Source organism: Podarcis melisellensis (genome assembly GCF_964234715.1).
Source record: "Podarcis melisellensis genome assembly, chromosome: 6".
NCBI classification, from domain to species: domain Eukaryota; kingdom Metazoa; phylum Chordata; class Lepidosauria; order Squamata; family Lacertidae; genus Podarcis; species Podarcis melisellensis.
Genome location: NC_138538.1, coordinates 6,139,986 through 6,166,473, shown reverse-complemented (window position 1 = coordinate 6,166,473; position 26,488 = coordinate 6,139,986). Strand labels below are relative to the sequence as shown.

At 48.2% G+C, this 26,488-nt stretch overlaps 1 protein-coding gene and 1 long non-coding RNA gene across 7 annotated transcripts in view; one reads left to right on the top strand and one right to left on the bottom strand.

Moving 5' to 3' along the window:
- The window catches only part of ZNF512B (zinc finger protein 512B), a 43,147-nt gene extending 26,868 nt beyond the window's left edge, over positions 1 to 16,279 (top strand). For all 6 annotated transcript variants that reach the window (XM_081916810.1, XM_081916813.1, XM_081916812.1 and 3 more), the window contains exons 9-17: positions 1,178 to 1,302; positions 3,167 to 3,259; positions 3,744 to 3,845; positions 6,236 to 6,406; positions 8,301 to 8,492; positions 9,764 to 9,865; positions 10,911 to 10,973; positions 13,682 to 13,780; positions 15,973 to 16,279. In XM_081916810.1, coding sequence (XP_081772936.1) covers positions 1,178 to 1,302; positions 3,167 to 3,259; positions 3,744 to 3,845; positions 6,236 to 6,406; positions 8,301 to 8,492; positions 9,764 to 9,865; positions 10,911 to 10,973; positions 13,682 to 13,780; positions 15,973 to 16,260 — 1,235 coding nt within the window. In that variant the 3' untranslated portion in view covers positions 16,261 to 16,279. The remainder of the gene's footprint in view (positions 1 to 1,177; positions 1,303 to 3,166; positions 3,260 to 3,743; positions 3,846 to 6,235; positions 6,407 to 8,300; positions 8,493 to 9,763; positions 9,866 to 10,910; positions 10,974 to 13,681; positions 13,781 to 15,972) is intronic.
- A 4,548-nt stretch (positions 16,280 to 20,827) lies between these two features.
- LOC309373209 lies at positions 20,828 to 21,727 on the bottom strand. The gene is made up of 2 exons (XR_014169842.1): positions 21,552 to 21,727; positions 20,828 to 20,978 (listed from the first exon to the last, which is right to left on the bottom strand). It is a non-coding gene; the product is annotated as an uncharacterized lncRNA (long non-coding RNA).
- Positions 21,728 to 26,488: the final 4,761 nt, after the last annotated feature.

Below are 26,488 nucleotides of genomic sequence, written 5' to 3'. Positions count from 1 at the left end.
CTCAGCAGGCCTTGCCTGTTGCTCGACAGTGGGAGCAAAGCCAAGCCTATGGCTGCTTGAGACTGCGGCTCGGCCTCTTTTTGGCTGTGTTCCCTCATGGGGGGGGTGGCATTTAGATAAACACTGCAAGGAGTCCCGGAGCTCATAGACAGACCCTATGTTTGCTCAGATGTTGCTGTGCTTCAGAATGGAACCGTTGCCGAAGCCACGCTCCGTTTTCCTTTCCTGTAAAATGACGGTGTCGGCGGAGCTCAGGGATTATTGTTGTAGATGCGTTTTGCGGGGAGGCGGCACGTCTTCTCGCCAACCAGTCGCGATCCCATGCTTTTTAGTGCGTTTCCTCGTGACCTCCCGAACTGCAGGAAAAGAAAAAGAGGCATGTCGAAAAGAGGAACGAAAGACTTAACTTAGTAAAACCTCACTTGTTATTTGATCTGTTATTCATATATATATATATATATATATATATATGCAGGTTTTGGTGTCCTCGGGTGTCTTCCCGTGTAAAAGTTGGGGTGTCTAGGCGACGTTTCGACGAGGTCTCACTCGTCATCTTCAGGCTGGTGCTTTCGGCTTCTTGTTACTGGAACAGAGCTTTGTTACTGGAACAAGAAGCCGAAAGCACCAGCCTGAAGATGACGAGTGAGACCTCGTCGAAACGTTGCCTAGACACCCCAACTTTTACACGGGAAGACACCCGAGGACACCAAAACCTGCATTCCTGTACCCGTGAAAATCTACGAAAGCATATATATATATATATATATATATATATATATATATATATATATTCCTTTATCTATATTCAGGAGTTGGTAAAGGGACCACTGAGGGATAAGGATATTTGTTTTAAAAGATGGATGCTAATTAGAGATCAGTTTGTAATATAAGCAGCGTGTAATTGGGAAGAAATGGAAATATCTGAGAAAGAGAGTGGGAAGCCTGTTTTTTGGGGGAATTGTGTTAAATTAGTTTTAACTTGGCATTGATGGGTAATAAATTTGGAAAACGGATAAAAATTACTTGGCACAAAAAAGGAAAAATGTGAATTAGTTGGACCAGAGGAAATTGAGTTTTCAGTGCGATCGAACAGCAGCCCACCAAATAGCGGAAGTCTATAGGACACCCAGGATTTAGCCCCAGACAAACTTCCCCTCTGTCTTTCCTCCTCCTCCAGCGAGCCCAGAAGAGCAGTGGCAGCGGGCGATCAACGAGAGAGGGGAGGTGGCCTGTCCGACCTGCAGCATGATCACCCGGAAGACGATCCTTGGCCTCAAGAAGCACATGGAAGTCTGTCAGAAGGTAGGAAGCCAAAATTGGCCTGTCAACGAATTGTTCTAGTATCTGGCTGGGTTTCCCCAGCCACTCTGGGAGGTTCTCAACAGAATATTAAAAACACAAATGAAACATTAAACAATAAAAAACTTCCCTGAACAGGGCTGCCTTCAGATGTCTTCTAAAAGTCAGATAGTTGTTTATTTCCTTGACATCTGATGGGAGGGCGTTCCACAGGGCGCCACCACCGAGAAGGCCCTCTGTCTGGTTCCTTGTAACTTGGTTTCTTGCAGTGAGGGAACTGCCAGAAGGCTCTCGGAGCTGGACCTCACTGTCTGGGCTGAACGATGGGGGTGGAGACACTCCTTTAGGTATACTGTGCTGAGGCCGTTTAGGGCTTTAAAGGTCAACACCAACACTTTGAATTGTACTCGGAAACATACTGGGAGCCAATGCAGATCTCTCAGAACCGGTGTTATGTGTTTTCGGTGGCCACTCCCAGTCACCAGTCTAGCTGCCGCATTCTGGATTAATTGCAGTTTCTGGGTCACCTTCAAAGGTAGCCCCACGTAGAGCACATTGCTGTAGTTCAATCGGGAGATAACCAGAGCATACACCATTCTGACAAGACAGTCTGTGGGCAGGTAGAGTCTCAGCCTGCGTACCAGGTGGAGCTGGTAGAGAGCCGCCCTGGACACAGAATTAACCTGTGCCTCCATGGACAGCTGTGAGTCCAGAATGACTCCCAGACTACGCACCTGGTCCTTCAGGGGCACAGTTACCCCATTCAGGACCAGGGAGTCCTCCACACCTGCCTGCTGTATCTATATGGATATAGATACAAGCAACTCCCCATTTACACGGATTTTACAGTCAGAGGTACCGCACGCTTAAGTGAAATTGCATATATTGGGAACACCATTGACAAAAGCCTGCAAACTCCCCAATCGCTCCATCCAAACCTCCTTGCTTAAACTCCCAACTCTCCACAGGCCTTGGAAAGTCGGTGCAAGGGCTCCTGGGATTGCACTTGCAAAGGCTTGTGGGATTGTTAGGTCTGTTTTTGCCCTTTATGCATTTTTTTAGGGCCGTTTTTGCCCTTTCCCTAGTCACTTCCAGGTTCGCAGTGATGCCTGTGTGTGTGTGCAGTTATACAAATATTGAACATATGCAAATTGAGAGTTGCCTGTATATTTTATTATTTTATTGCCAGTAAGGGCTTGGTGGTAAAATACACATTTCTAACAAGCCCTGCTACTGCTACTGCTACTGCTACTGCTACTGCTACTGCTACTACTACTACTACTATTGTCAGGGAACTGCCATCGGAGCCAGAGGCAGAGGCAAGGCTCCCAAGCGATGCTGGAGAAGGGCCCAGCAGGAAGAGAGGCAGCTCATCGGCTGGGGAAGGAAATCAGCGTAACACCAGGGATAAAGGGGGGCAGATGGGGGAATCGGAGAGGGGGCTCCAGGACTCCTCGCCGGAGACCAGCGGGGAGAGCACGGGTCCTCCGCTGCCCACACCCACCCTGCGCAGAAGACTTCCGCGCAGGGAAAGTAGGTGGAGACTTGACGTCAAAGAACTTCTTTGCTGGAAGAGGTTCAAGAAACGCCCACTGACGGATTCTGCTAGCGACTGAAACAGCTACGAAGTGAAAGGCTGTCCAGACAGAAAAGGTTTAACCAGGCAACCTAGCCAGGAGTGGCAGCAACTTATGCACGAGCAACCCCTATAACCATTACAATTATTATTATTAGTATTATTATTATTGGTAAGGCTATCAGTGGCTATTGGTTGTGATGGCTGTACTCTGTCTCCACTGGGCTGGAGGCAGCAATGCTTCTGGAAACCAGTTTTTGGTGTGTTGACTTTTCGTTCCGCTTGCTTCAGCTGCAGGATGCCTTGAAATGCCAGCACTGCAAGAAGCAATTCAAGTCCAAAGCCGGGTTGAATTACCACACCATGGCCGAGCACGTCAACAAGGTAGGAAACTCTGCTTGCATGTAAAACAAGTAAATGAATATTCTGCCCTCGAACAAGCCGGATTCCACAACTTGTGTGCTTTTCGCAAGTTTGCATAATTTCCCTTGTCTTCCAACCTGTGTTTTCGGAATTTGTGCTATTTATTGCCTGGGGGGGGGGGCAAGGATCTGTGCTGGGCACTGGTGCCCCCACACCCCATGACTATTAATCTTGTTCCACAACCCCTCTGGCACCTGAAATCTCACCAGGAACACGCCTTTGCAACCACGAGGGCTGTAAAAGGGAAAAAAAGAAAAGAAATCTGAGATTCTCACTTTTCTGTGCTGGCATCACTCTGCAATAGATGCGTAGTCTTGGATAACGGTGCCGGGGTGCTGTGCCTTTTATAAAATGCCTCTTTTTGAGGTGAGAGGCAGACAAGGGCCCACGGCGTGTACGAAAGGCTAGATTAACATTGCAGGTTTTCTTTATTCCTTCCCTGCAGCCAGTTCCTGTGGAAACCGCTGCCCCACTCAGCGAGCACGAAGAGCGGGAGAGGCTGAGGAAAGTACTAAAGCAGATGGGGAAATTAAAATGCCCTGTTGAGGTACTTCTTTTCACTCTTGGCTAATATTCCCAGCAGAGAAAGAGTTGGGGAAGCCAGCGAGTTTTTCAGTACGATCACATCTTACGCATGTTTGTCAGGCGCGTTTGACGTTAGGTGGTTGAAAGCCAGCTGGTTGAAATCACACAAATTTAATGCCCAGAAGGCAGGGAGCTCAAAAGCTCTCTTTGTTTGGGGTTCTCCTGGCGCAGAAAGAGCTTTTAAGCACTCCGCCTTGCTTACTGGGGTCTGGGATGCTTGTGCAAGATCTTGGGATCTCATGAGAGCATTCCAGAGCCCAGTAAGCAAGCCGGAGAGCTGTTAAGCTCTCTGTTTTGCTGTGGGGCGCAAGGCAGCATGGATGTGCTGTCTTAACAGAGCTGAATCTATGGCCCACAACTGCACTTTACGTTTAAGCCATATCATGCCCCTTTAAAACGTCATGGCTTTTCCCCAAAGAATTCTGGGAACTGTAGTTTTAACAAATGTCATGAATGTTCTTGGGAAAGACAGGTTGATTGTTGAAATATCCTGGAAATTGTAGTTCTTGGGGGCAGGGGAATAGGGTTCCCCCCAAAAAAACTCTCAGTTCCCAGGATACTTTGGGGGAAATAGTGCCTGTTTAAAGTATTATGATACTGCTGTTTGTCGATTGATGTTTCCCCCTAGCTGTGAGTGGCTTTCATTGCCGCTGCCACAATGTTTGCTGGCTGGGAAATTACAGAACACCGTTGTGGCTTCCTAGCGAGAGCAGGACTCATGATCAGAAAGCAGCTCCAGCAGACACCCTCTTTTCTAGCTCCCTAAGTTGATGCAAAGGGACGCGGGTGGCGGTGTGGGTTAAACCACAGAGCCTAGGACTTGCCGATCAGAAAGTCGGCGGTTCGAATCCCCGCAATGGGGTGAGCTCCCGTTGCTCTGTGCTGGCTCCTGCCAAGCTAGCAGTTCGAAAGCACGCAAAGTGCAAGTAGATAAATAGGTACCGTTCTGGTGGGAAGGTAAACGCCGTTTCCGTGCGCTGCTCTGGTTCGCCAGAAGCGGCTTAGTCATGCTGGCCACATGACCCAGAAGCTGTATGCCGGCTCCCTCGGCCAGTAAAGTGAGATGAGCACCGCAACCCCAGAGTCGGTCAGGACTGGACCTAATGGTCAGGGGTCCCTTTACCTTTTAAGTTGATGCAACTGCAAGACAGAGAGCCTACAGCTGTGGGCAAATCTCTGCCATGCTGCCTTCCTGGCCAGGTGAGGGGAGGAAAGGTATATTGCAGAAGAGAAGTGGCAGTAGCCACCAGAACTTTAAGAAGAGCATGGCTGTTGAATTAGGCCAATGCCCCCCACATCTGATCCAGCCTCCCTGTTCTCATGGTAGCCAGGCAGATGGCCCAGGGGGAAGCTGGCAAGCAGGACTGAGCCCATTGGCATTTTCTCTGCCTCCCCAAAGTGGAGGTAAAACAGGGCGGATTTGATTTAAATCAAATCGATTTAAATCTCAATTTAAATCGCTCGTCAGTAAACAACTAAACAACAAGACTTGATTTAAATCATTTTTTTTACAGAAAAACTCATTCTTGCATATTTACAACCAAATGATGGTTTCATTTTTGGAATAATAAATTTTCAGAGTAGTTTTTACAGTTATATAAAAAATGACTGATTTGGTTATACTATTAGAAGTACATAGACCGATAATTATGAAATGATTGTGAGGTTTAATAAGTTAACTGTTTATATTTGGACAACTTTTCTGCTGTACTTCGTTGGAAGGAAGAAAACAATCATTTCCTTAATAACAATTTGAACAATTTATTTAACTAAAACAATGACAGTATGGCATACGTATCCATGTTTGTTAACTGATGTGGTTAAACGATTAAAAAAACCAAATAAACTTAGACTGAGTTTTAGCACACATGAAAAACTTAAAACGGATCCTTATTTCCTGATGAATAGCCTTTGGACTATAATGTAACTTAAATAGAAAACTATCTTTAGAAAGATTTTTCCTCCAAAAGCATTTTGTTTTAAAAATCTGATTTAAATAATAATAATAAAAATCATAGATTTTTATCCGCCCTGAGGTAAAACAGCCATCGTGGTTAGTAGCCATTGATAGCTTTATGAGGAAAAATACAAAACTTTGTACAAAGCCACAGAGACTCGCAAACTACCCAACCTAAGATGAAAAACCCATTGAAATCAGACATTATAAGTTCATCTTAGGTTGAGTAGTTTGCAAGTCTCTGTGGCTTTGCATAAGGTTTTGTCTTTTTCTCAGAAGACTGATGAAGAATGTGTAATCATTTTGATAGCCTTATGAGCTGGTCTCACCTGCTTTTGACCCCATCCCAAGTTTCTGTCATTCCCACCGTGTTTCTCCTGTTCATCTTCTTGCAGGGATGTGTGGCTACTTTCTCCAGCCTTATGGGGTACCAGTACCACCAGAAGCGGTGCGGGAAGCAGCTTTCCGAGGTGGAGAAGCCCGTCTTCACCTGCCTGCACTGCGGGAAGACGTACAAGTCGAAAGCAGGACACGACTACCACGTCCGGTCAGAGCATCCGTCCGCGGTAAGGCCCCCCCCCCCCCGAGCCTCTTCCCTCCAGCCCAACAGTGTCTTTTTTTAAAAAAAAATATATTTATTGAAGTTTAACAATTACAAAGAAAGAAAAACAAACAGTAATAATAATAGAAAAGATTACAATACTTCAAAAATACAGGAAAATACAATGCTAAAAAAGAAAAAAAGGGGGGGGGGGAGGAAAAGGAAAAAGGAGAAAACCCAAAAACAATACAGCTAAGCAATAACATTTAAAAACAATAACATCCAGTATTTTCATATCTTCATCTTTCATTTACTTATTTCCATGACTTCCTCACACCTCCCTTTTCGTATTCTTAATTCATAATTGTTTCAGCAAGTCCTTTCCCTCTTTCTCAAATTTTATTCCATAATTTATCTTAACGCAATTTAACCTTAAATTTTACACTTTAACCCATTAACAACCTATTTTAACTTAATTCTTTATAACCTTTCTGCTAAGACCATGTAGGATCATTCCAGCATCTTTCTAACATTCATTAATTTTACAATACTTTTTTAAATATACTTTAATTTTTTTCCAATCTTCTTCCATCGACTCTTCTCCCTGGTCTCGGATTCTGCCAGTCATTTCCACCATTTCCATATAGCCCATCACCAGCCCAACAGTGCCAAGCTGTTGAGTATCATTATGCTGCAAGACATTACATTTTGCAAAGTATTTCCTCATCTTTTGTTGGTTTTTTTTAGAAAAATAGTTTTTATTTGCATTTTTAATGCAAAACAAGCAAAAACCACACACACACACACACACACACACACACACACACACACCCTTTCCTCCGCCCCGCCCCCCAATTGTACAACTTTCATACCAGTCTCGACATACAACTAAATACCTAGTGACTTCCCATCCACCCTTTTCCTGGTTTCTGTACTTTTCTACTAAATTGCCTGTTCCAAATTTTTACTCTTCAAATTTATTCCTCTGCTAATTTCTGCTAGCGCCTGTTCTGCCGGGTTTACTCAAGACAAGCTAGGTTATTTACTTGTTTATACTGGTTCTTTAAAATACTCAATAAACATTTTCCAATCCTCCTTATATCCTTTATCATACCCTATTCCTGCTGCCAGTTCAGCATATTCAAGCAATTTAAATGGCTACTCTTCTCTGGTGGGTACCATACTCGTTCTCGACCTTTGTGCCAGTAAAATTCTGGCCGCGTTGGTGGCATATAATAATAATACATATCTTTTTTTTACCATTCCCAAAAGGAATGTCTCGGGCTTTTGGGGGAAGGTTTTTATGAATATCTTTTAAAAATCATTGTAAATTACTTCCCAGAATTCCCCGATTACTTTACAGGACCACCACATGTGGAAAAAGGTTGCTTCTACTTCATTGCATTTCCAACATTTATCTTTTTCTTTTATCAACATTTTTGCTAGTTTGGCAGGGCAACAGTGATCCGCTGGTGGTGTTTGTGCAAAACCTATTTCTCCTCTCAGCCTTTGTCTCAGCTTGCTAAATTTGGTTCTTTGAGTGCTGCTGATTTCAATACTCCTTATTTTAATGATTTTTTTTGTTTTGGGTGGCTCTGAACCACCTTGATTTTTCCCCTTTTAACAGAAGGCAGTGTTACAATTATTTTAAATACAGTGCAGCAACATCTCGCACACATTTAACATGTGCAATTTCGAGTGTACACAGCTGAAGACAGGCTGGTTGAAAGTACGCAAGTTAAATCCAAACCTGGCGGGGAGCTTAAAAGCTCATTCTCTGGCTTGTGCATCCTGGTGACAGCCCTTGACATAGAGTATCCAGGCTTTTTCATGCTGATGCGGAAGATGGGGCTGACACTGGTTGTCGTTCTTTGGGTATCCCTTCCCACCTTCACCCCCTCCCCCCCCGGTCTTCTCAGCCTCCTGAACAGCCCGAGATAAAGCCTGAAGTCAGCCTCGTCGAAGATTTCGAGAGGACTCCGAGCGGCAGGATCCGGCGCACGTCAGCCCAGGTCGCCGTCTTCCACTTGCAGGAAATCGCTGAGGACGAGCTAGCCAAGGACTGGACCAAACGGAGGATGAAGGACGACTTGGTCCCCGAGACAAAGCGAGTGAGAGCCCATCACACACCTGACTTTTGCTGAAGGCGGGCTGCAGGGAAAACAGGGTCTGTGGTCTTGGTCTGGAGCACGTGTTGGGGGGTGTGGCTTGGGGGGTCCTTCAATTGGCTGGTTTGGAAACAGATTGGAAATCAGACAGGCGCCTGACCAGAGAAGCCAAGCTTAGGGAATCGTTTTTGCAGGACCAGGTACAGCTCTGTGGACAGCAGGGCTCACAGCTTCAGTACCATTCTGTTGTTGCTTGCAGTGATCATGCTCCAGCCAGGGCTAGCAGGCCTATCCACCAGCTACTAGTGTTGTACTGAGTTAGCATGCTCTTGTTATCTCCCGCTTGGACTACTGCAATGCGCTCTACATGGGGCTACCTTTGAAGGTGACCCGGAAACTGCAATTAATCCAGAATGCGGCAGCTAGACTGGTGACTGGGAGCGGCCGCAGGGACCACATAACACTGGGCCTGAGAGATCTGCATTGGCTCCCAGTACGTTTCCGAGCACAATTCAAAGTGTTGGTGCTGACCTTTAAAGCCCTAAATGGCCTTGGTCCTGTATATTGGAAAGAGTGTCTCCACCCCCATCGTTCTGCCCGGACACTGAGGTTCAGCTCCGAGGGCCTTCTGGCGATTCCCTTGCTACAAGAAGTGAGGTTACAAGGAACTGGGCAGAGGGCCTTCTCGGTAGTGGCGCCTGCCCTGTGGAACACCCTCCCATCAGATGTTAAGGCAATAAGCAACTATCTTACCTTTAAAAGACATCTGAAGGTGGTCCTATTTAGGGAAGTTTTTAATGTTTGATGCTGTATTGTGTTTTTAATATTTGGTTGGAATCCACTCAGAGTGGCTAGGGAAACTCAGCCAGATGGGTGGCGTATAAATAATACATTATTATTATTATTATTATTATTATTATTATTATTATTATTAGCCTACTAGATGTGCATATGCGCAAGGTCCTCAGTATTTTCTTTCTCTGCCACTGGTAGAGCTCTCCTACGTCACAGTGCCTGTGACAAAATACACTCTAGTTGATTTCATCTCTTGTTGATTTCATCCCGTTAAAGATTTGTTCATTTTGGTGAAACATACATACACACACACGCTCTAGCCAATCTTTTTAAACTTGGGAAAATGAAAATAACAGAATCGTTTTTTGGGGGGGAACTTGTTGAAATAATAAGCAGATTAAAAGAATAATAATGGAGTATTTTTGTAGAGCTGTGTTTTAGATGCTGAAGTTGATTAACCCCTGCTTCTCGCCTGGCAGCTAAATTACACCCGTCCTGGGCTTCCGAAGCTGAACCCGAGGCTTCTGGAAACCTGGAAAAACGAAGTGAAGGAAAAAGGACACATCAACTGCCCTAATAACGTGAGTGCCTTGTTTTCTGCAGGGCTGATTGGAAAATGAAAGGGATGTTATGTTTTATGCTGTGTTATGGACATGCTGCGGGACGCGGGTGGCGCTGTGGGTTAAACCACAGAGCCTAGGACTTGCCGATCCGAAGGTTGGCGGTTTGAATCCCCGCGGCGGGGTGAGCTCCTGTTGCTCGGTCCCTGCTCCTGCCAACCTAGCAGTTCGCAAGCATGTCAAAGTGCAAGTACATAAATAGGTACTGCTCTGGTGGGAAGGTAAACGGCGTTTCCATGCGCTGCTCTGGTTTGCCAGAAGCGGCTTAGTCCTGCTGGCCACATGACCCGGAAGCTGTACGCCGGCTCCCTTGGCCAGTAAAGCGAGATGAGCGCCGCAACCCCAGAGTCGGCCATGACTGGACCTAATGGTCAGGGTTCCCTTTACTTTTACCTATGGACATGCTGTAGATTGGAACAGATCTCTTTCTGAGTTCTCCCATTCTTAAGGTTTCATGGCCAGGGTGCCCAGTTGAAAACGTTGCCTCTCCCTGATCTCCAGGAAAGGCTTGTTAACAGGGCTGTGGAGAGGTGCGAGGGATGTAATTTGCAGAGCAGGTGAGAGGCATTAGCCGGTTATCACGGCCACTTTGAAAAGGTGCACGGCTCTGAAACGGATAGCGTCTCTGCCCAGGCGATTAGCCCAATTTCCCTTTCCACATCAGACTCGCGACCGGCGGTGCCGTAAGATCTCCCGTCGCCCAGGAGGCCTCCCGTAACTGCTTGAAAGCGCCTTGAATGTTCAAAGGTCCATTTAGGGACGTGTTTTGCCTGCCAGCGACGGAGCCACATGACTCCCATTAGCAGTAATTAGAAGCATGTGGCAAGATCCCAACAGGCAGATCGCCTGTAAAATTAACCTTGTGACGGCGAGAGGGAGCTTGCAAAGAAGGAGAGCCTTGTGGGGATTTGGAGTGGGGCGGTCGCTGCAACCCCATGAAAGGGGGAAAGGAAGGGGGGGAGCACAAAACTCTATTTAACATGTGCTGCGCTGTTTTCGCTTCCAGTGCTGCGCTGCCATCTATTCCAGTGTGTCCGGTTTGAAAGCCCACCTTGCAAACTGCAACAAGGTAAGGCATTTATTCGGCTTATAGCCTAACTTCATTGTTATTATTGATTAAATTTGTATACCGCCCTTCATCAGGAAGATCTCAGGGCTGTTCACAGCATCGAAATACAAAATAAAAACAGAAAATACACAATACACAATGAAAGCAAAAACAAAACAATAACCACTCCGCTCCCACAAACACATATAAAAGGACACATAATGTTAATCAGGCTGGTTGAAGAGGACATTTTTGCTTGGCGCCTAAAGATGTACAGTGAAGGCACCAGGCGAGCCTTCCTGTTGGGGGAGCATTCCACAAACGGGGAGCCACTGCACAAAAGGCCCTGTTCTTGTGTTGCCACCCTACGGATTTCCCATGGAGGAGGCACATGACATAGAGCCTCATGGTGATCTCAGGGTCTGGGTTGGTTCAAATGGGTAGAGGTGGTCCTGGAGGTATTGAGGTCCTGAGATGTTTAAGGCTTTATAGGTCAAATTCAGCACTTTGAATTGGGCCTAGAAACTAATTGGCAGCCAGTGCAGTTGGGCCAGGATCAGTATAATATACTCAAACTCATGTTCAATTGAGCAACCTGGCCGCTGAATTCTGCAACAGCTGAAGTTTCTTTTTTTCCCTTCTTTTTTTCTTTTTTGGCCGAGGGAGCCAGTGTACAGCCGGTGTACAGCTTCCGGGTCATGTGGCCAGCATGACTAAGCCGCTTCTGGCGAACCAGAGCAGCGCACGGAAACACTGTTTACCTTCCCGCCGGAGCGGTACCTACTTATCTACTTGCACTTTGACGTGCTTTCGAACTGCTAGGTTGGCAGGAGCAGGGACCGAACAACGGGAGCTCACCCCGTCACGGGGATTCGAACTGCCGACCTTCTGATCGGCAAGCCCTACGCTCTGTGGTTTAACCCACAGTACCACCCACGTCCCAACAGCTGAAATTTCCGAACCTTCTTCAGAGGCAGCTCTGGAGGATGCCATAGCCAGTGGTATCCAAAACCCGCGAAGAGGTCATATAATGGCAAGGTTGAGAACCCTTCCCTGAGCGCGTAGGCGGAAATCCTTTTCCCAACTCTCACTCCCCGCCCTCAGCTTTCAGCACCCTCTGCCAAATTCAGGCCCCTCGTTAATTTTCTGACGGATCAGAAAACGGCTGGCTGGTTCATTCAGATGCTTCCAGTTGCGTGAAGATGCACCTATACTCGATGTCTGATGCTTGCCTGCTTCGCATTAATGCCACAGATCCATCTGCAAGCATGCTCCCGCGACTCTCACTACACCCCCTCTCCCGCCGGGAGCTCGTACATCACCTCATTGTCAATAAAGAATATATTACGCGTTCTCTAGTGGCAGATGGAGGCATAGTAGGGAGCCCATTCGTTTTCCGCAAGGTCAGCGGTAGCAGAAATCCAGGGTTTTAATTAGCTGCTCGGCAACCTAGAAGAGAAATTTAAAAAGCTTTATTGATCAGGTTCGGCCATAAATTAGAGGAAGCCTCTGCTCCTCGTAGCGGGCTGCAGGGTAGAATGAAGCTGCTGTTCTGCTCCACGTGGCAGCTTGGGTAGGCTGGCACAACGTCGGGGATGGCCAGCTCCACGAGGGGTTCAAGCTTGGGCAAGTGTAAGACGTTGCTTCAGCAACAGACAGCTGTTAGCTTTTTTTGTGATGAAACAGATGCCTTGCACAAGACTTGAAGATAAATCTTTACTTGTCAGGTTGGCAACAGTTGAACAGGTATTATTCTATTATTTTTATTTTTATTATTTTTATTTTTATTATTTTTATTTTATATTATTATTATATTATTATATTATTACTACTACTATTATTGGTGTTCTTATATTAAATTTACATATTAATGAAAGCAATGTGTTTCTCTCTCTTGAGCCAAAGAGGGCTTAGTCCTTCATAGCAGTGCATAAGTTACTGTATTTTTTGCTCTATAAGACTCACTTTTTCCCTCCTAAAAAGTAAGGGGAAATGTGTGTGCGTCTTATGGAGCGAATGCAGGCTGCACAGCTATCCCAGAAGCCAGAACAGCAAGAGGGATTGCTGCTTTCACTGCGCAGCGATCCCTCTTGCTGTTCTGGCTTCTGAGATTCAGAATTTTTTTTTACTTGTTTTCCTCCTCCAAAAACTAGGTGCGTCTTGTGGTCTGGTGCGTCTTATAGAGCGAAAAATACAGTATTAATCCATAGCTTGCCTGTCCTCACAAAGTCCTGCAGACAGCGTCTGCTGCTTGAAGTCACCACACTCCCATGTTCTCAAGGAAACGACGATAACAAAATAAGCAAACCAACTGCCACCATTTATTCTTTGCGAAATACATTTACAATACAAATACAGTACAAATACTAACAACCACCTCAGAATGGACCTTAGGTAAGGTGGGGGTTGTAAGCTCCTCTGCCAAAAATGCCTCATCTTTTGCCCTCCATCTCACCTGAGCGAGCCAGGTGACCCTTTCTGCTAAGTTTCCAAATGCATGAGTGCAGGATAGGTTCTGAGAGGTCCCGGTGAGAGTTAACCCTTCCCCAGATCCCCAGGGGAGATTCTGACCCCTACCTGAATCCTACTCCATTTATGAAGGAGCCTGAAGATTCCCTGCAGGCTGAATGGCACAGTCCCAAGGACAAATCTATCCTATGTAGATGATCAACACATCTCCAAGATATCTTCTGGGGCTGAGCTCACACGGACGGACCTTTGTATTGCAGGGAGACCACTCCGTGGGGAAGTATCGTTGTCTTCTGTGTCAGAAGGAGTTTAGCTCAGAAAGCGGAGTCAAGTACCACATCATTAAGACTCACTCGGAGGTAAGTCAGCAAACGATTTTGGGGGGTGTCCGCCCCGCCGCCCCCGGTGAAAGCTGAAATTCTCATGAGGCCTACAGGAGACTGGTCCCAGTGAGCTGGAATAAATCATTATCCTTTTCTAATAATATAGGAGCGAATTTCAAAGTTCCAGCTGACTGAAATTAGTCCCCCAGATTTGCTGCCTTATTTTCCAGTAATTCCAGCTAATTTTGGAGGGGTTGTGGGGAGGGTTTCATGAAGGGGAGGGGACTTTAGGCCGTTCATCATACTCTGCATCAAAGGCAGTCTAGGTAACTCCCTCTCAGGGACTGGGCAGATGATTAGGAATGGCGGAGACCCTCACCCCAAGAGCTTCCCTAAACAGGGCTGCCTTCAGATGTCTTCTAAAAGTCTGGTAGTTGTTTTTCTCTTTGACATCTGGTGGGAGGGCGTTCCACAGGGCGGGCGCCACCACCGAGAAGGCCCTCTGCCTGGTTCCCTGTAACGTGGCAGTGAGGGAACCACCAGAAGGCCCTTGGAGCTGGACCTCAGTGTCCAGGCTGAACGATGGGGGTGGAGACGCTCCTTCAGGTATACTGGACCAAGGCCATTCAGGGCTTTAAAGGTCAGCACCAACACTTTGAATTGTGCTCGGAAAGGTACTGGGAGCCAGTGTAGGTCTTTCAAGACCGGTGTTATGTGGTCTCGGCAGCCGCTCCCAGTCACCAGTCTAGCTGCTGCATTCTGGATTAGTTGTAGTTTCCGGGTCAGCTTCAAAGGTAGCCCCACACAGAGCGCATTGCAGTAGTCCAAGCGGGAGATAACCAGAGCAGGCACCACTCTGGCGAGACAGTCTGCGGGCAGGAAGGGTCTCAGCCTGCGTACCAGGTGGAGCTGGTGCCCTAGTCCTGAACAGGGACAGGAGTCAGATGTCGTAGAAACAGTACAGCAGCTGGCTGACAGCATGCCCCTTGAAAGAGGGGCAGGCGTGCCCTTCGTGCCTCTGAGCGGAAAGCCAAACAGAAAAGGAAAGATTCCCTTGTCGGCCACCGTAGGCAGCAGGAGGGGTCTGTGAGGTAGAGGAAGTCAGCGGCCAGGAGGAAAAGCGGGCACTCCAGGGAACAGTCCTATTTCCTGATCTCCATGTATTAAGTAGTGGGTGGACATGGCAGACGACACAGAGATTTCTCCAAGTAGGTCTTTATAAGTAAGCTGGAATTGAACTGAACAGCAAACAGCTCATCCGGCCTGCTTTTATAGGCAGCCGGCTGTCCACATTGTAACAACAGCCCAGGATTTCCCGCCTAAATTAACTTACGTGGACCTGAGTGAAAACCATATATAGTCATATCTCGGGTTGAAGTAGCTTCAGGTTAAGCATTTTTGGGTTGCACTTCGTGGTGACCTGGAAGTAACGTAGCGCGCTACTTCCAGGTTTCGCTGCTCGCGCATGCACAGACTCTAAAAATGACGTCACGCGCATGCGCGGAAGTGGCGAATCGCGACCCGCGCAGACGCGGATTGCGTTCGCTTCAGGATGCGAACGGGGCTCTGGAACGGATCCCGTTCTCATCCAGAGGTACCACTGGACACAATACCCCCTGGTGGCCAGGGTGAGAACTTTCGTACGTAACACCGTGTACAGTGGACGCTCGGGTTGCAAATGTGACCCATGCAGGATGCACATTCACAACCCGCAGCGGCGCGTCTGCATGCACACAGATTGAAATTTGGCGCTTATGCGCATGCGCGACTGCCGTAACCCGGAAGTAACCAGTTCCGGTGCTTCTGGGTTTCGGCTGTCCGTAACCCGGAAAAATGCAACCTGAAGCGCCTGTAACCCGAGGTATTTCTGATTCCAAGAAACGTACTGAAAAGCAGCTCTCTGTCTCTCTGTGTGTCTGGATTCTCTGGGCAGTTAGCCAAGTGCTGCCTGTTGGCTTTCCTCCCTTCCTAAGTCTCCTTTTGTCTCCTTGGTTCACCCAATATGGGGGAAGGATTTTGGGGCAAACCCCCAAACTGAAGCAAGTGATTGCAGCTCAGAATGGTTCAAGTGGGGATGAGGTGCTTCCTTTAGTTGTTTTTTTTAACTTCTGAAAACCGCCACGTTTGCTGGTAGTTGTGGTGTTGCGGCAGAGCTGTGGCCGCTGCTATTCCGTGCCGCGTCCGAATCAAGTTCCCGACTCTGTTCTCCTTTCCTTCCTTGAACGCAGAACTGGTTCCGGACTTCCACGGAGGCCATCCGGAAGAAAAAGACCAGCGAGCCAACCGCTACCAGCCCTGAGGAGAAGAAGAAAAGCACAGACGGGAAGAAGAGGGGGCGGAAGCCGAAGGAAAGGCCTCCGGAATCTTCCGCCAAAAGCAAAGAGATAGGCAAGACGAACCATAAGAAACCGGCAGGGCCCTGGGAGGCCGCGGACTTCAGCCCCGATGAGACAGAGCGAGGTAACAAGCCCCTCCATAGCAAGAAAGGGGGGTCCAGTAAAATGCCAGAGAAATAAGCCGTCATTTTTGGGGGGGGGAGAAAACAAAACAAAACTCTCTAATGATTAGTTTACAGCCCAGGGTAATGGGGCGGAAGGAGGGGAGAGCTATTCCCAGTATATGCTGGGCCCCTTCTGCTCATCCCTTTTTTAAAAACAAAAAACCACTTTAAATCACGGGACGTTTTGTTTTCACCACTGGAAGAAGAGAACGAAGCGAGGAACGGCCGCTGTGCGATTCTTCCGTCGGAAACCTCTGCGGATTGTACATAACCCCCTGTGGGTCAGGCGCTCCGCGTCCATGGGCAGGTGGAATAGTAAGGTGGCTTGTTGGCGCCCTCCTTCCTTTCTTCCTGCTTCTGAATTCGAACCCGATGCTGTTCAAGCAAAGAGAGAGAAGGAGAGGGAAAGAGAGCAAAGGGGGTTTTGCTCAAGCAAAGGGAGAGGAAAGTGCAATAGGAACCCAGGCGTAAGCTGGTCGGAATTCTTTTTTAAAAAGCTATTATTATTTGTGGATTCCTTTTCAGGTAGCAGTCATGTGTTAGGAAATAGAGCTGGTGGGAATTTTACAGATGAAATTATTGTTGTGATTGTGGTTGCGAACCAGCTTTCTTTTATAATTTTCATAGGGGATGCTTTTTTACGAAGGAAAAAAGGAAAAACAAAAACCCGATGGGGTCGTTTGACGATGGACGTTTCGGGATTGTCGTTTCGTTAGGTTCTGTTCACGTTTTAAACGTTGCCCTGATTTGGGACCCGGTTCCCCGTTTTCAGTTTCGGGAGCTATATCCTTCAGTTGTCAAGGTTTGGGGATGATAGTGGGGAAGGGGGAGGGTTTTGGCAATGAGACATTTTTGGAAGCAGACCTGTGGGGAGTTCTGAAAATGGCCGTTCTCTCGCTGCGTCAATTCTTGCCTGGGAGTCCCTGCAGGGGTAAATCACAAACATTTTTTTTGTAAGGCATACTTCTTTGAGGGGAAGCTTTGAACGGAAACCGCTTATCGCGGTGCGAAATAAATTTTGAGAACGTTTATTCTGCCTGGAGGAAATGTCAAACCATAAAGGAGCCACAGAGCCGTGAATATCTTCTGGGCCTCAGTTCCATCCTCTCTCTTGTTCCCTTGTTGAGCACAGAAGGTCTGAAGTGGGATGTTGAGTCACGTTTGCTGGAATCTTCCATGTGGTCAGAAATGCTCCTGGGGTGTAGCGCTCAGAGCATTGGATTGGGACCCGAGAAACCAAGGGTCAGATCCTTCACTTGGCTGTGAAGCTTGCCGGGTGACTTTGGCCCAGTCACGGCCCCTCAGTCTAACCTACCTCACAGGGTTGTTGTGAGAATAAAATGGGGGGGGAGAGAGAGCATGCTGAATGTAATAATAAGCAAGTAAATCAAGACAAAAGCAGAGTTCCTAGTCGCGAGGAGGCTTAACCTCACATTCAGGAAAACACGGGTAGAAGTCATCCTTCAGTCCTTCCTTTCTCTGTAGGGGAAAGTTGGGGGGCAGAGATGGGGTTCGATATTTCCTGCTCATGCAGAATGCCTGAACTTGGCTCGTTAAAACAAGAATACCGGGAAGGTCTCGCCAACTATAATTCAATCATCGGTTGACTTCTGCAGCGCAGGGGGATGCCAACCGTATTGGGCCAGCGGGCACATTTGGGATTTTTAGAAAGTGCCGTGGGCGCCGGTCACAAAATGGCCGCCGTGGGGATGTGGCGTCATCCAAGATGGCTGCCACGATGATGCAAAAACAGCTGGTGGGGAAGGGGGAGCCAACAGGATCTGGGCAGAAATATTGAACAGGGTCTCTCCTGCATTGTGGATTTCTGAGGGGAATTTTGCAGGGACTTTTTTTTGCAGGTGCCATTGGAGGTATCTCCTGCTGTAGAGGGTGGGAAGTGTACTTGAATAGGATTGGGTGTGTCCTGGCGTGTTATATTATGTTAATTCAGCATAACGAACACCTCAGCATTTACCTCAGCTGGTGGGGCCTTGAGTTGAAACTAGTCTCTCCGCCATCACATGGCGAATGGAACCAGTATGTGTTGCCCAGTATCAGGAATCCCCAGAAGTGCTTTTTGGCTATATCCTAAAGCGCCAGATTTAGGCCACAGTGAAAATTGTCTAGGTTCTCAGTAAGGTTATAAACGCTCTTTCCGCCATCTCTGAATTTTCAAAGGATAGACACCTCTGGCCTAAGGGACCGCTTCTGAGATCAAGGCTGGCTACTGTTTCTGCCTAGAGGGGGGTTAAGGCACAGGTAGCTTTGTTGAACTACAACTCTCATCAGCCAAGGCCGGCACTGAGAATGGTCAGGCCTGCTGGGAGTTGTAGTCCAGTGATGGAATAATGGAGAAATCAGTCCCATTTAACTTTGATGAAGGTGTAGCTCTAACAGTCTTCCCCCAACCTCACACCCTTCAGATGTTTTGGAGTACAGCTGTTATGGCTGATGGGAGTTGTCGTCCAGAACATCTGGCGGCCACCAGGTTGGGAGAAACAGAGTTGTACCAACCCTGCGGTATTTGGCAGAAGAAGCCAACTGGAAGTCTTTGAAGCCTAGAAGACACTTTGGGCCTGTCTGCTATCGATGCGGTTGGCAAGTCTTGGGGTTTGAATTGACGATTTTAAGCTTCAGGGTTCCTAGGAGAAGGAATGGGTGATCAAATGAGGAGCCATAATATAGGATGGCAGTGTTCTCATTGAGAGGTTTTGGCATTCAGACACACATTCATAGAAACATAGAGTTGGAAGGGGTCTGGATCATCTAGTCCAACCCCCTGCAATGCAGGAATCTCAACTAAAGCATCCATGACAGATGAACATCCAACATCTGCTCAAAAACCTCCAAGGAAGGAGAGTCCACCATCTCCCATGGGAGTCCGTTCCACTGTCGAACAGCTCTTGCCATCAGAAAGTTCTTCCTGGCGTTTAGTCGGAATCTCCTTTCTTATCACTTGAAGCCACTGGTTCGAGTCCTACCCTCGGGAGCAAGAGAAAGCAAGCTTGCTCCATCTTCCATGTGACAATATTTGAAAATGGCTATCATATCTCCTCTCAGTCTCCTCTTTTCCAGGCTAAAGATGCCCAACTCCTTTAGATGTTCCTCATCTTGAGCTCCTAGTTTCTTTCCCTTAACCAGCCAAAATGCCATCCTTCTGAATTAAATGTGCAACCCACTTGACCTCTGTAGCTGCAACAACCCAACAAGGCAGAAGTGCTTACGGAGGAGAACTGGGCATCAGTTTGCTTGTTTTGTTAGCCTTGTTTGCTTTTTGAAGCTTGCACTGCTGAAGACACAAGATGCTCTGCCCCCGGTTTCAGTTCCACAGTTTGTACTGAAAATCGGGAAACGCCAAAGGGGCTATCGGCACCTGTCCTGCCCCATTATTTTCCAAATGGTCCTGGGGTTCATGTGAAAGTGTGCTAGAGATCCGTAGTGGTCCCTTCAAGGGGGCCGGGGCTGATGGGAATCTGGAGGGCACCAGGTTGATGAAGCTGGCTTTAGAGTGATGTGCAGACAAGGCCAATAGCAGCATGACAGAAATGCTTTTCCTACACCGGGGTGAAAGAAAGCCGCAGTATCTCCAGAACACCTTCCATGCCTTCTGCTCTTTTGAACGATTTCTTGTCTCCGGCCTAATATCTAATTTAATGGTTTTAGCACAGGGAAAACTTGGGATGGAAGCTACCGCCTAATGAATAACAAGGCCGAATGATCTCTCCCATCCCCTCTCACATTGAATTTCAGAAGGTAAACTTTTATTAATTAAGCTCCTGCCATTATTTCTCTCTCTCCACCAGTTCATAGTCCTTTCTTCACGCTGGAAAGACCTCATTCAGTAATTTCAGAGGGGCGGGGAAATCATTAACGGCATGCCTAGAAGTGTCAGCTTAACTCTTTGTCAGGCTGGCTCTCTGGGGAAATCTTGGCAGCTGAATTAAAACTTCCGCATTTTGCCCAGTCAGAAGGACTTGCACTTATTTTATCAAGCCCCTCAAAGTCTTGGGTCTGTTGGAACCAAGACGCTGGTAACTTTTTTGTGCACAAAGAAGCTTTTCCTTGGCTGGTTCAGTGCAGAGAAGCCACAGATGCAAGACCTACCAACTGCGTCACCTTTAACAAGATAGCTGCCTCTTTTTGCAAAAGTCTCTCAGTCTTTGAAAAGCAGGAAGGAGGAGGAAGGGAGCAGAGTTCAGCCTGCAATTAAGCGAGGGACATCTAGCTTGCTTATGCTTCTCCCGAGGACTGCTCCACACCAGATTCAGCCGCAACCCAGTGTTCTTGCCAAGCGGCCAGGATTGGCACAGTTTTGCCAGCCCAGGGTGGCAGGCAGGTGTTTGGCCACATTCAAACACTACATTTTCATGAGTACGCTTAAATCATCTTAAGGTCCACACTTTTAAAAATTGCACAGTTCAACATGGCCCTACAGTGGTACCTCTGGTTGCGAACGGGATCCGTTCCAGAGGCTCGTTCGCAACATGAAAAGAGCGCAACCCACTGCGGCGCATCTGCATACACGCGGGTTGTGATTCGCCACTTCTGCGCATGCGCATGATGTCATTTTGCGCTTCAGCGTATGCGCAAGTGGCGAAACCCGGAAGTAACCCTTCTGGGTCGCTGTGGGACATAACCTGAAAGAACGTAACATGAAGCAAACATAACATGAAGTACATGGCTTCAACTTTTTAATCCACCCACCCCCAAACCACAGCTTTCTCAAATACCATACTGTACTGTGCTGGTCCAGGGGGGAGGTTACCGTGGGGCAAGGTCCAGGACCTGAGTTGAGGGTTGGCAGACAGTCCTCCCCGGGCGAAGCGGGGTCCACAGCGGGAAGCCGGGCAAGGACAGGAACTCTGGTGGAAACAGGACTGGATGCTGGCCAAAACAGCTCATCAACAACGTTGCTCCCGCAACCTGGGACCGGGCTGACTGGCCTTTATCTTCTCTGAGGCCAGGGCGTTCCCGGCCCCCAGGAGACCCACCTCTCCTGGCCTTAAGGCGAGCACTCCTCCTGGGAGAAACCAGTTCCCTTCACCTCTCTGCCCTTCGCCTCTGCAGTTCAGGAGAGGCTGAAGGGTTACTGGGCCCAGGGGAAGACTCACCTGTAGGCACTGAGTCCTCAACCACCTCTGGAGCCAGAGTGGAATCCCCTGGTGCCTGCACCTGAGGATCCGGCACAGGTGCAGGCGCTTCAGAATCAAGACCCTGCCCCAGTTCAGCCGGCCTTGGAGGCGGGGACTCCTGTGCAGGCTGGGATTCCTCCGGTTCAGCCTCTGAATCGGATTCCCAGGCCATCACACTGTACTATGTTTCCTTCTGTAGGAACAGGGGTTGCTGTTTCTCTATATCCGTATTCGCATACCCGTATTGGGACCATAGGGAGTGGGACATGGTGGATGAGAGACTATGGGTTACGTCAGCCCTGCAGAGTAGCGCAATGCAGTTATGCCCGTGGGTGGGGGTGGGGTGGGGGTGGGGTGGGGGTGGTTGAGTGAAGTGTATGACAATCCTACAGGGTAGTCTATAGAGTTGTGGCACCATATTTTGAGCACTTTTGGGGGGGGATGCAGAGGGGATGAGGGGAGGGCTCTCAAGCTCACGGTAGGAGCAACACAGGGGGGGGGAAAGGGGCGATTAATTGCTATCCCACCCATATGATGGGGGGGGAGGGATCTTGTGGGCAGGCTGCTGCTGCTTGCAAACAAATAAATGGATATATTCGTTTCAAAAGGCTTTTGCACAAAAAAAGGAAAGAGAAGAGGCAGTGGAGGCTGTTTCAAAATATCAGATGAGGTAGTGACCTTTGGTCAGGACCAGCCCTACCATTAGGCAGGTGGGAAAAGCAGTCTTTTTGTGGGTGCCACGTAGCCTGGCTGTTCTAAGCTAATCTGCTGTCCCCTCAGTTATAGAAAAGGATACTGCCCCTTCACCAGTGTTGGTGTTCAGCCAGTCCAGTCGCCTTCCATACATGGAATTGGGAAGAGACCGCCATCTTGTCCTTTGCTTCAGGCGGCTAAATAATAATAATGATGATGATGATGATGAATTTTTATTTATACCCCACCCTTCCCGGTTCAGGAAACTGGGCTCAGGGCGGCTAACAACAAATTTAAAACACTTAATTGATGCTACAAAAAAAAGCATAAAATACGGTATAAAGCATAAATAACAATAAAATCAAGAATCAAAAATCAATCTAGGGGGGAAATGTCTTAGTTTTGCCACCACTGGAGAAACCACTGTAAAGGTGGATCCGCGATCCCTCCTTAAAGCACTTAAACGCTTTGCTTCCCCTCCCCAGATTGATTGTTTACCACGTGGAAACGGGTTTAGCAGCGGTGGGGAAACTACAGAAACTACAGAACTACAAAGTTGTGCTCAGATGCAAATGCCGCAGATATAATTAGCTCTCGCTTTGCAAGCCAAAGCCGTCCTCTGTGCTCCACAGCCTCACTTTATAGATTTGCTACCTGTGGTTTTAGCAGGCGGTTGGTAAAGAACAAAGCGGATGGAGGGGGAAAGGTTGTTCTCGTTTGTTGAGCGCTTTAAGTGGGTAGGCCAAAGGCAGCCAGAGATAAATAGCAGCTGATAATATCTTGCCTTTTAACCCTGGAAACCTGGCAGCTGGGTAAGCCATCCTACCTGACCTAATAGGACTGGCTCACCTGGCAGGGTCCACAGCAACAGCCTCCTGGCAGCAGCGCCACTGTTGCTTACTGGGAGGTTGGCAGTGGCGGTGAGGTTTGCCCCAATGCAGTTGCCCCAATGAGAGCACCAGGTTGCCTCTTCCGGCACTTGGGCAACCCAGCTGCCTCGCCCCTCCTGGAAAATGGCAGCAATTCCTATGCTAGGAGGCTGTTGCTGTGGGTGTGCCACTCCGGGAGAACCATTCCTTGACTTTAGTGCGGACTGTCTGAATGAATAGTTCGGTGGTATAGCATCATCTGTGCATTCAGGAAGTCGCAAGTTCGCTCTGCTGCATCCTTCCTTATCCATGGTCCGCCCAGGCTTCCTCGCTTTTCCATCCCACCAGAGTCCCTTCCTTCCTTCCTTCCTTCCTTCCTTCCTTCCTTCCTTCCTTCCTTCCTTCCTTCCTTCCTTCCTTCCTTCTTGTTTCCTTCTTCGCTTTCCCTGACTTTAAAAAGTCTCCTTCCTCCCCTTTGCTGTGTAGTTCCAGAATAATTGGAAGGACAAGCCAACGTGTGTGGGGGTGCTGTACCCTCATGTCAGATGATTCCCAGTCCCAAATATAATCCCCTACTCTGTCCACCCCTAGTTCTAGCATCCATGATTACCCCATTCACCTATGGCGAGCAACAGTCGGGCTGCAGGCGACTAGGCAAGGATCCTTCCGTAGAATGGGAGAGAGCTGGTTCATTCACATTGTGTCCTGCTGATGATAAAGTCAGGTCTGGGCAAGGCAGCGAATGGAAATGGTTTTGTATGCTTCCAATGACGTGTTTGCAAAGGTTACGCTTTCTGCTAGACAAACTCCAGGGCTGTGCAATTCTTTGCTTTTCTCTCAAGCCCTTGCATTATCTCAAGTAATCCAAATAACAAGTCGCCAATGTTATTATCTCCTTATTGCAGAGGGAGGTTAAGACTAAGAAGCTAGTCTAATAAGCCAAGCCAGTGAGTTCATAGCTGTGCTGAGATTTGAGCTGGGAACCCGTAGCTTATTTGCTTAATGCAAGATCCCTTCCATTTACGGCTTTGGGACGGAAATGTAGCCTCCCTAGAGTACAGCTCGTCTACTGATGCATGGAGATATCATAGCAACATCTCGTCTCCAGAGGCACGAGTGACATATTTCTGGTGTCCTCCAGAGGCTGGCTGCAAAATAGACTTTGCCGGTTGGGTCGGACTGCATGCTTTCTCACTGGTTGTGTGCAATAGGCATTCGTGTTGCAGGCATTCATTTCCTGGGGATTCAGGGGGGGAAATCATGCAAAATCGCCTAGACAAAATTGGCCCTTTGCTCTTGTGCCTTTCTGCTTATAGGCTGGTGCAAACGGATTGTTAGTGAGAGCAGCCGAAATGTCTCTAGGTGAAAAGGAAGTGGGAGTGAACTGCAGCCATAAGCAGAGTTTCGATTTCATGAGTACTTCAGATGAATAGGGTTGTAACCTGGAGGGGAGCACCCAGGGTTGCAAGCGGCAAATCCTGAAACGTGGGAGCTTTTTGTGACAACCCCCCCAAAGCCCTGCCCCTCCAAAGAATATACCGCAGTAATGAATTTTTGCCTACTGCAGACTTCAGTAACGAGCCAGTTTGTTTCTTATCCCCAACTCCCGCCTTGCTTAACATGCAGGCTGGCGAAGAGTTCTGTTGAACTCAAAAGCTTACTGTCATGTGACATTTTGATAGATGGAATACTGTAATAAAAGGAACGTTGCGGTTTTTCGGAATAAAAGTTAGCAGTTCAGCCCTTTAGCCGTTCACGCTAATGTAACGTACCTCTTCTTCTGCTTAGCTTATTTCAGGTGTAGGAACCCTGGGATTCTCCAGGGGCTGTTACATTGCGGTGCCCATCACCTTTGACCTTTGGCCATGCTGGCTGGGGTTGGTGGGAGATGGAGTGCAAATGCTCCCTGTCCCTGGCTTATTTGGTGGGTTGTTTTTCCCCTCTTTTATTTGGCATGCCAAGGAATGGCAAGAAACAGCCCAGAAGACGATGCCCTCACCGCTGCAGTGGAATGCGTGCTGGCGCTTCATGCATGCCCTGGGAGTATCCCTCCCAATTTTGGCTCCCAAGAACCACCTCCAAGCCACTCCTGCTACCTCAGTTTTCTTAATGAAAAGCTATTCACCTCAACCTGTCGTTGATTTCGAGTGGTGTACAGAGAATGAACCAGTTCAGGACCCCATGAGTCGCCCAGTCCAACATCTCATTCATGTTTCTTTATCCAAGTTGCATGTTTGATTGGGGGTGCCGAGTGAGATAAGTCAAGAAGGGCCCTCGACACTAGCTCACGCGTGATCCAAAGGAATGATCTGGGCCGTGCTCCCCAAACCTGGTGCCTTCCAGATGTTGCTGGACTATAACTCCCTTCATTCCTGACCATGTTGTCGGCGGATGATGGGAGCCGGAGTCCAACAATCTGAAGAGCACCCAGTTGCGGAGGTGAGCCTGGACCATGAATTCTATTTCTTCGGCTTCAGAAACCTCTTCTTCCCAGTCCTACCACCACTCCCTGGGCTCTGAGCCGCCTTCCCTGAAGCATGGTGTGGTGGTTAAGAGCGATAGACTCGTAATCTGGGGAACCGGGTTCGCGTCTCCGCTCCTCCAGATGCAGCTGCTAGATGACCTTGGGCTGGTTGCACTTTTCTGAAGGTTCACAGCCTCACTCACCTCACAGAGTGTTTGTTGTGGGGGAGGAAGGGAAAGGAGATGGTTAGCCGCTTTGAGACTCCTTAAGGCAGCGGTTCTCAACCTGTAGGTCCCCAGATGTTGTTGGACTACAACTCCCATCATCCCTGAGCTCTGGCCTTGCTAGCTAGTGATGATGGGAATTGTAGTCCAACAACATCGGGGGACCCACAGGTTGAGAACCGCTGCCTTAAGGGGAGTGAAAGGCAGGATATCAAGTCCAAACACCACCACCACCACCTCCTCCTCCTCCTCCTCCTCCTCCTCCTCCTCTTCTTCTTCTTCTTCTTCTTCTTCTTCCCTTGACGGTTGCCCAGCTGGTTCCTCCTACCACTCTTCTGTGCCCAACCAGTTCCTGATACTTTTCTTTCTTGGGGGTCTTCTGCTAAGCCAAGGGTGGGGAGCCTCAGGCCCAGGGGCCCAGTGTCCAGGCCTCTCCATCTGGTCCTCGGCAACTCTTGCCAGGCCACACCCCTCTCGACAGGCCACACCTCTTGGACCCAGCTTTGCATCTTGGGTGGAGGACAAAGGGTGTGTGTGTGTGTGTGTGTGTGTGTGTATGAACTAGTCTACTTTTGCTTCAGGCCCCACCTACCACTGGGATGTAGCCCCCAGAAGAGGAAATGGCCCTCAGGATGGCCTAGACTGTGCAATAACTCTCTTTTGGGGGGGGGGAATCTAAAGCCATAGAGCATCGTCCTCTCGGGGAAAGCCATCAACATCTTTGGACTCTTGTCCTGAAGAAACTAGATGTATTGCAGCCTTGGAGCCCATGGGATTTCGAGTCCAAACATCTGGAGGGCACCAGAATGGGGGAGGCTGCCTTCTAGACCCAGCGTGGTGTGGTGGTTAAGAGCGGTGGACT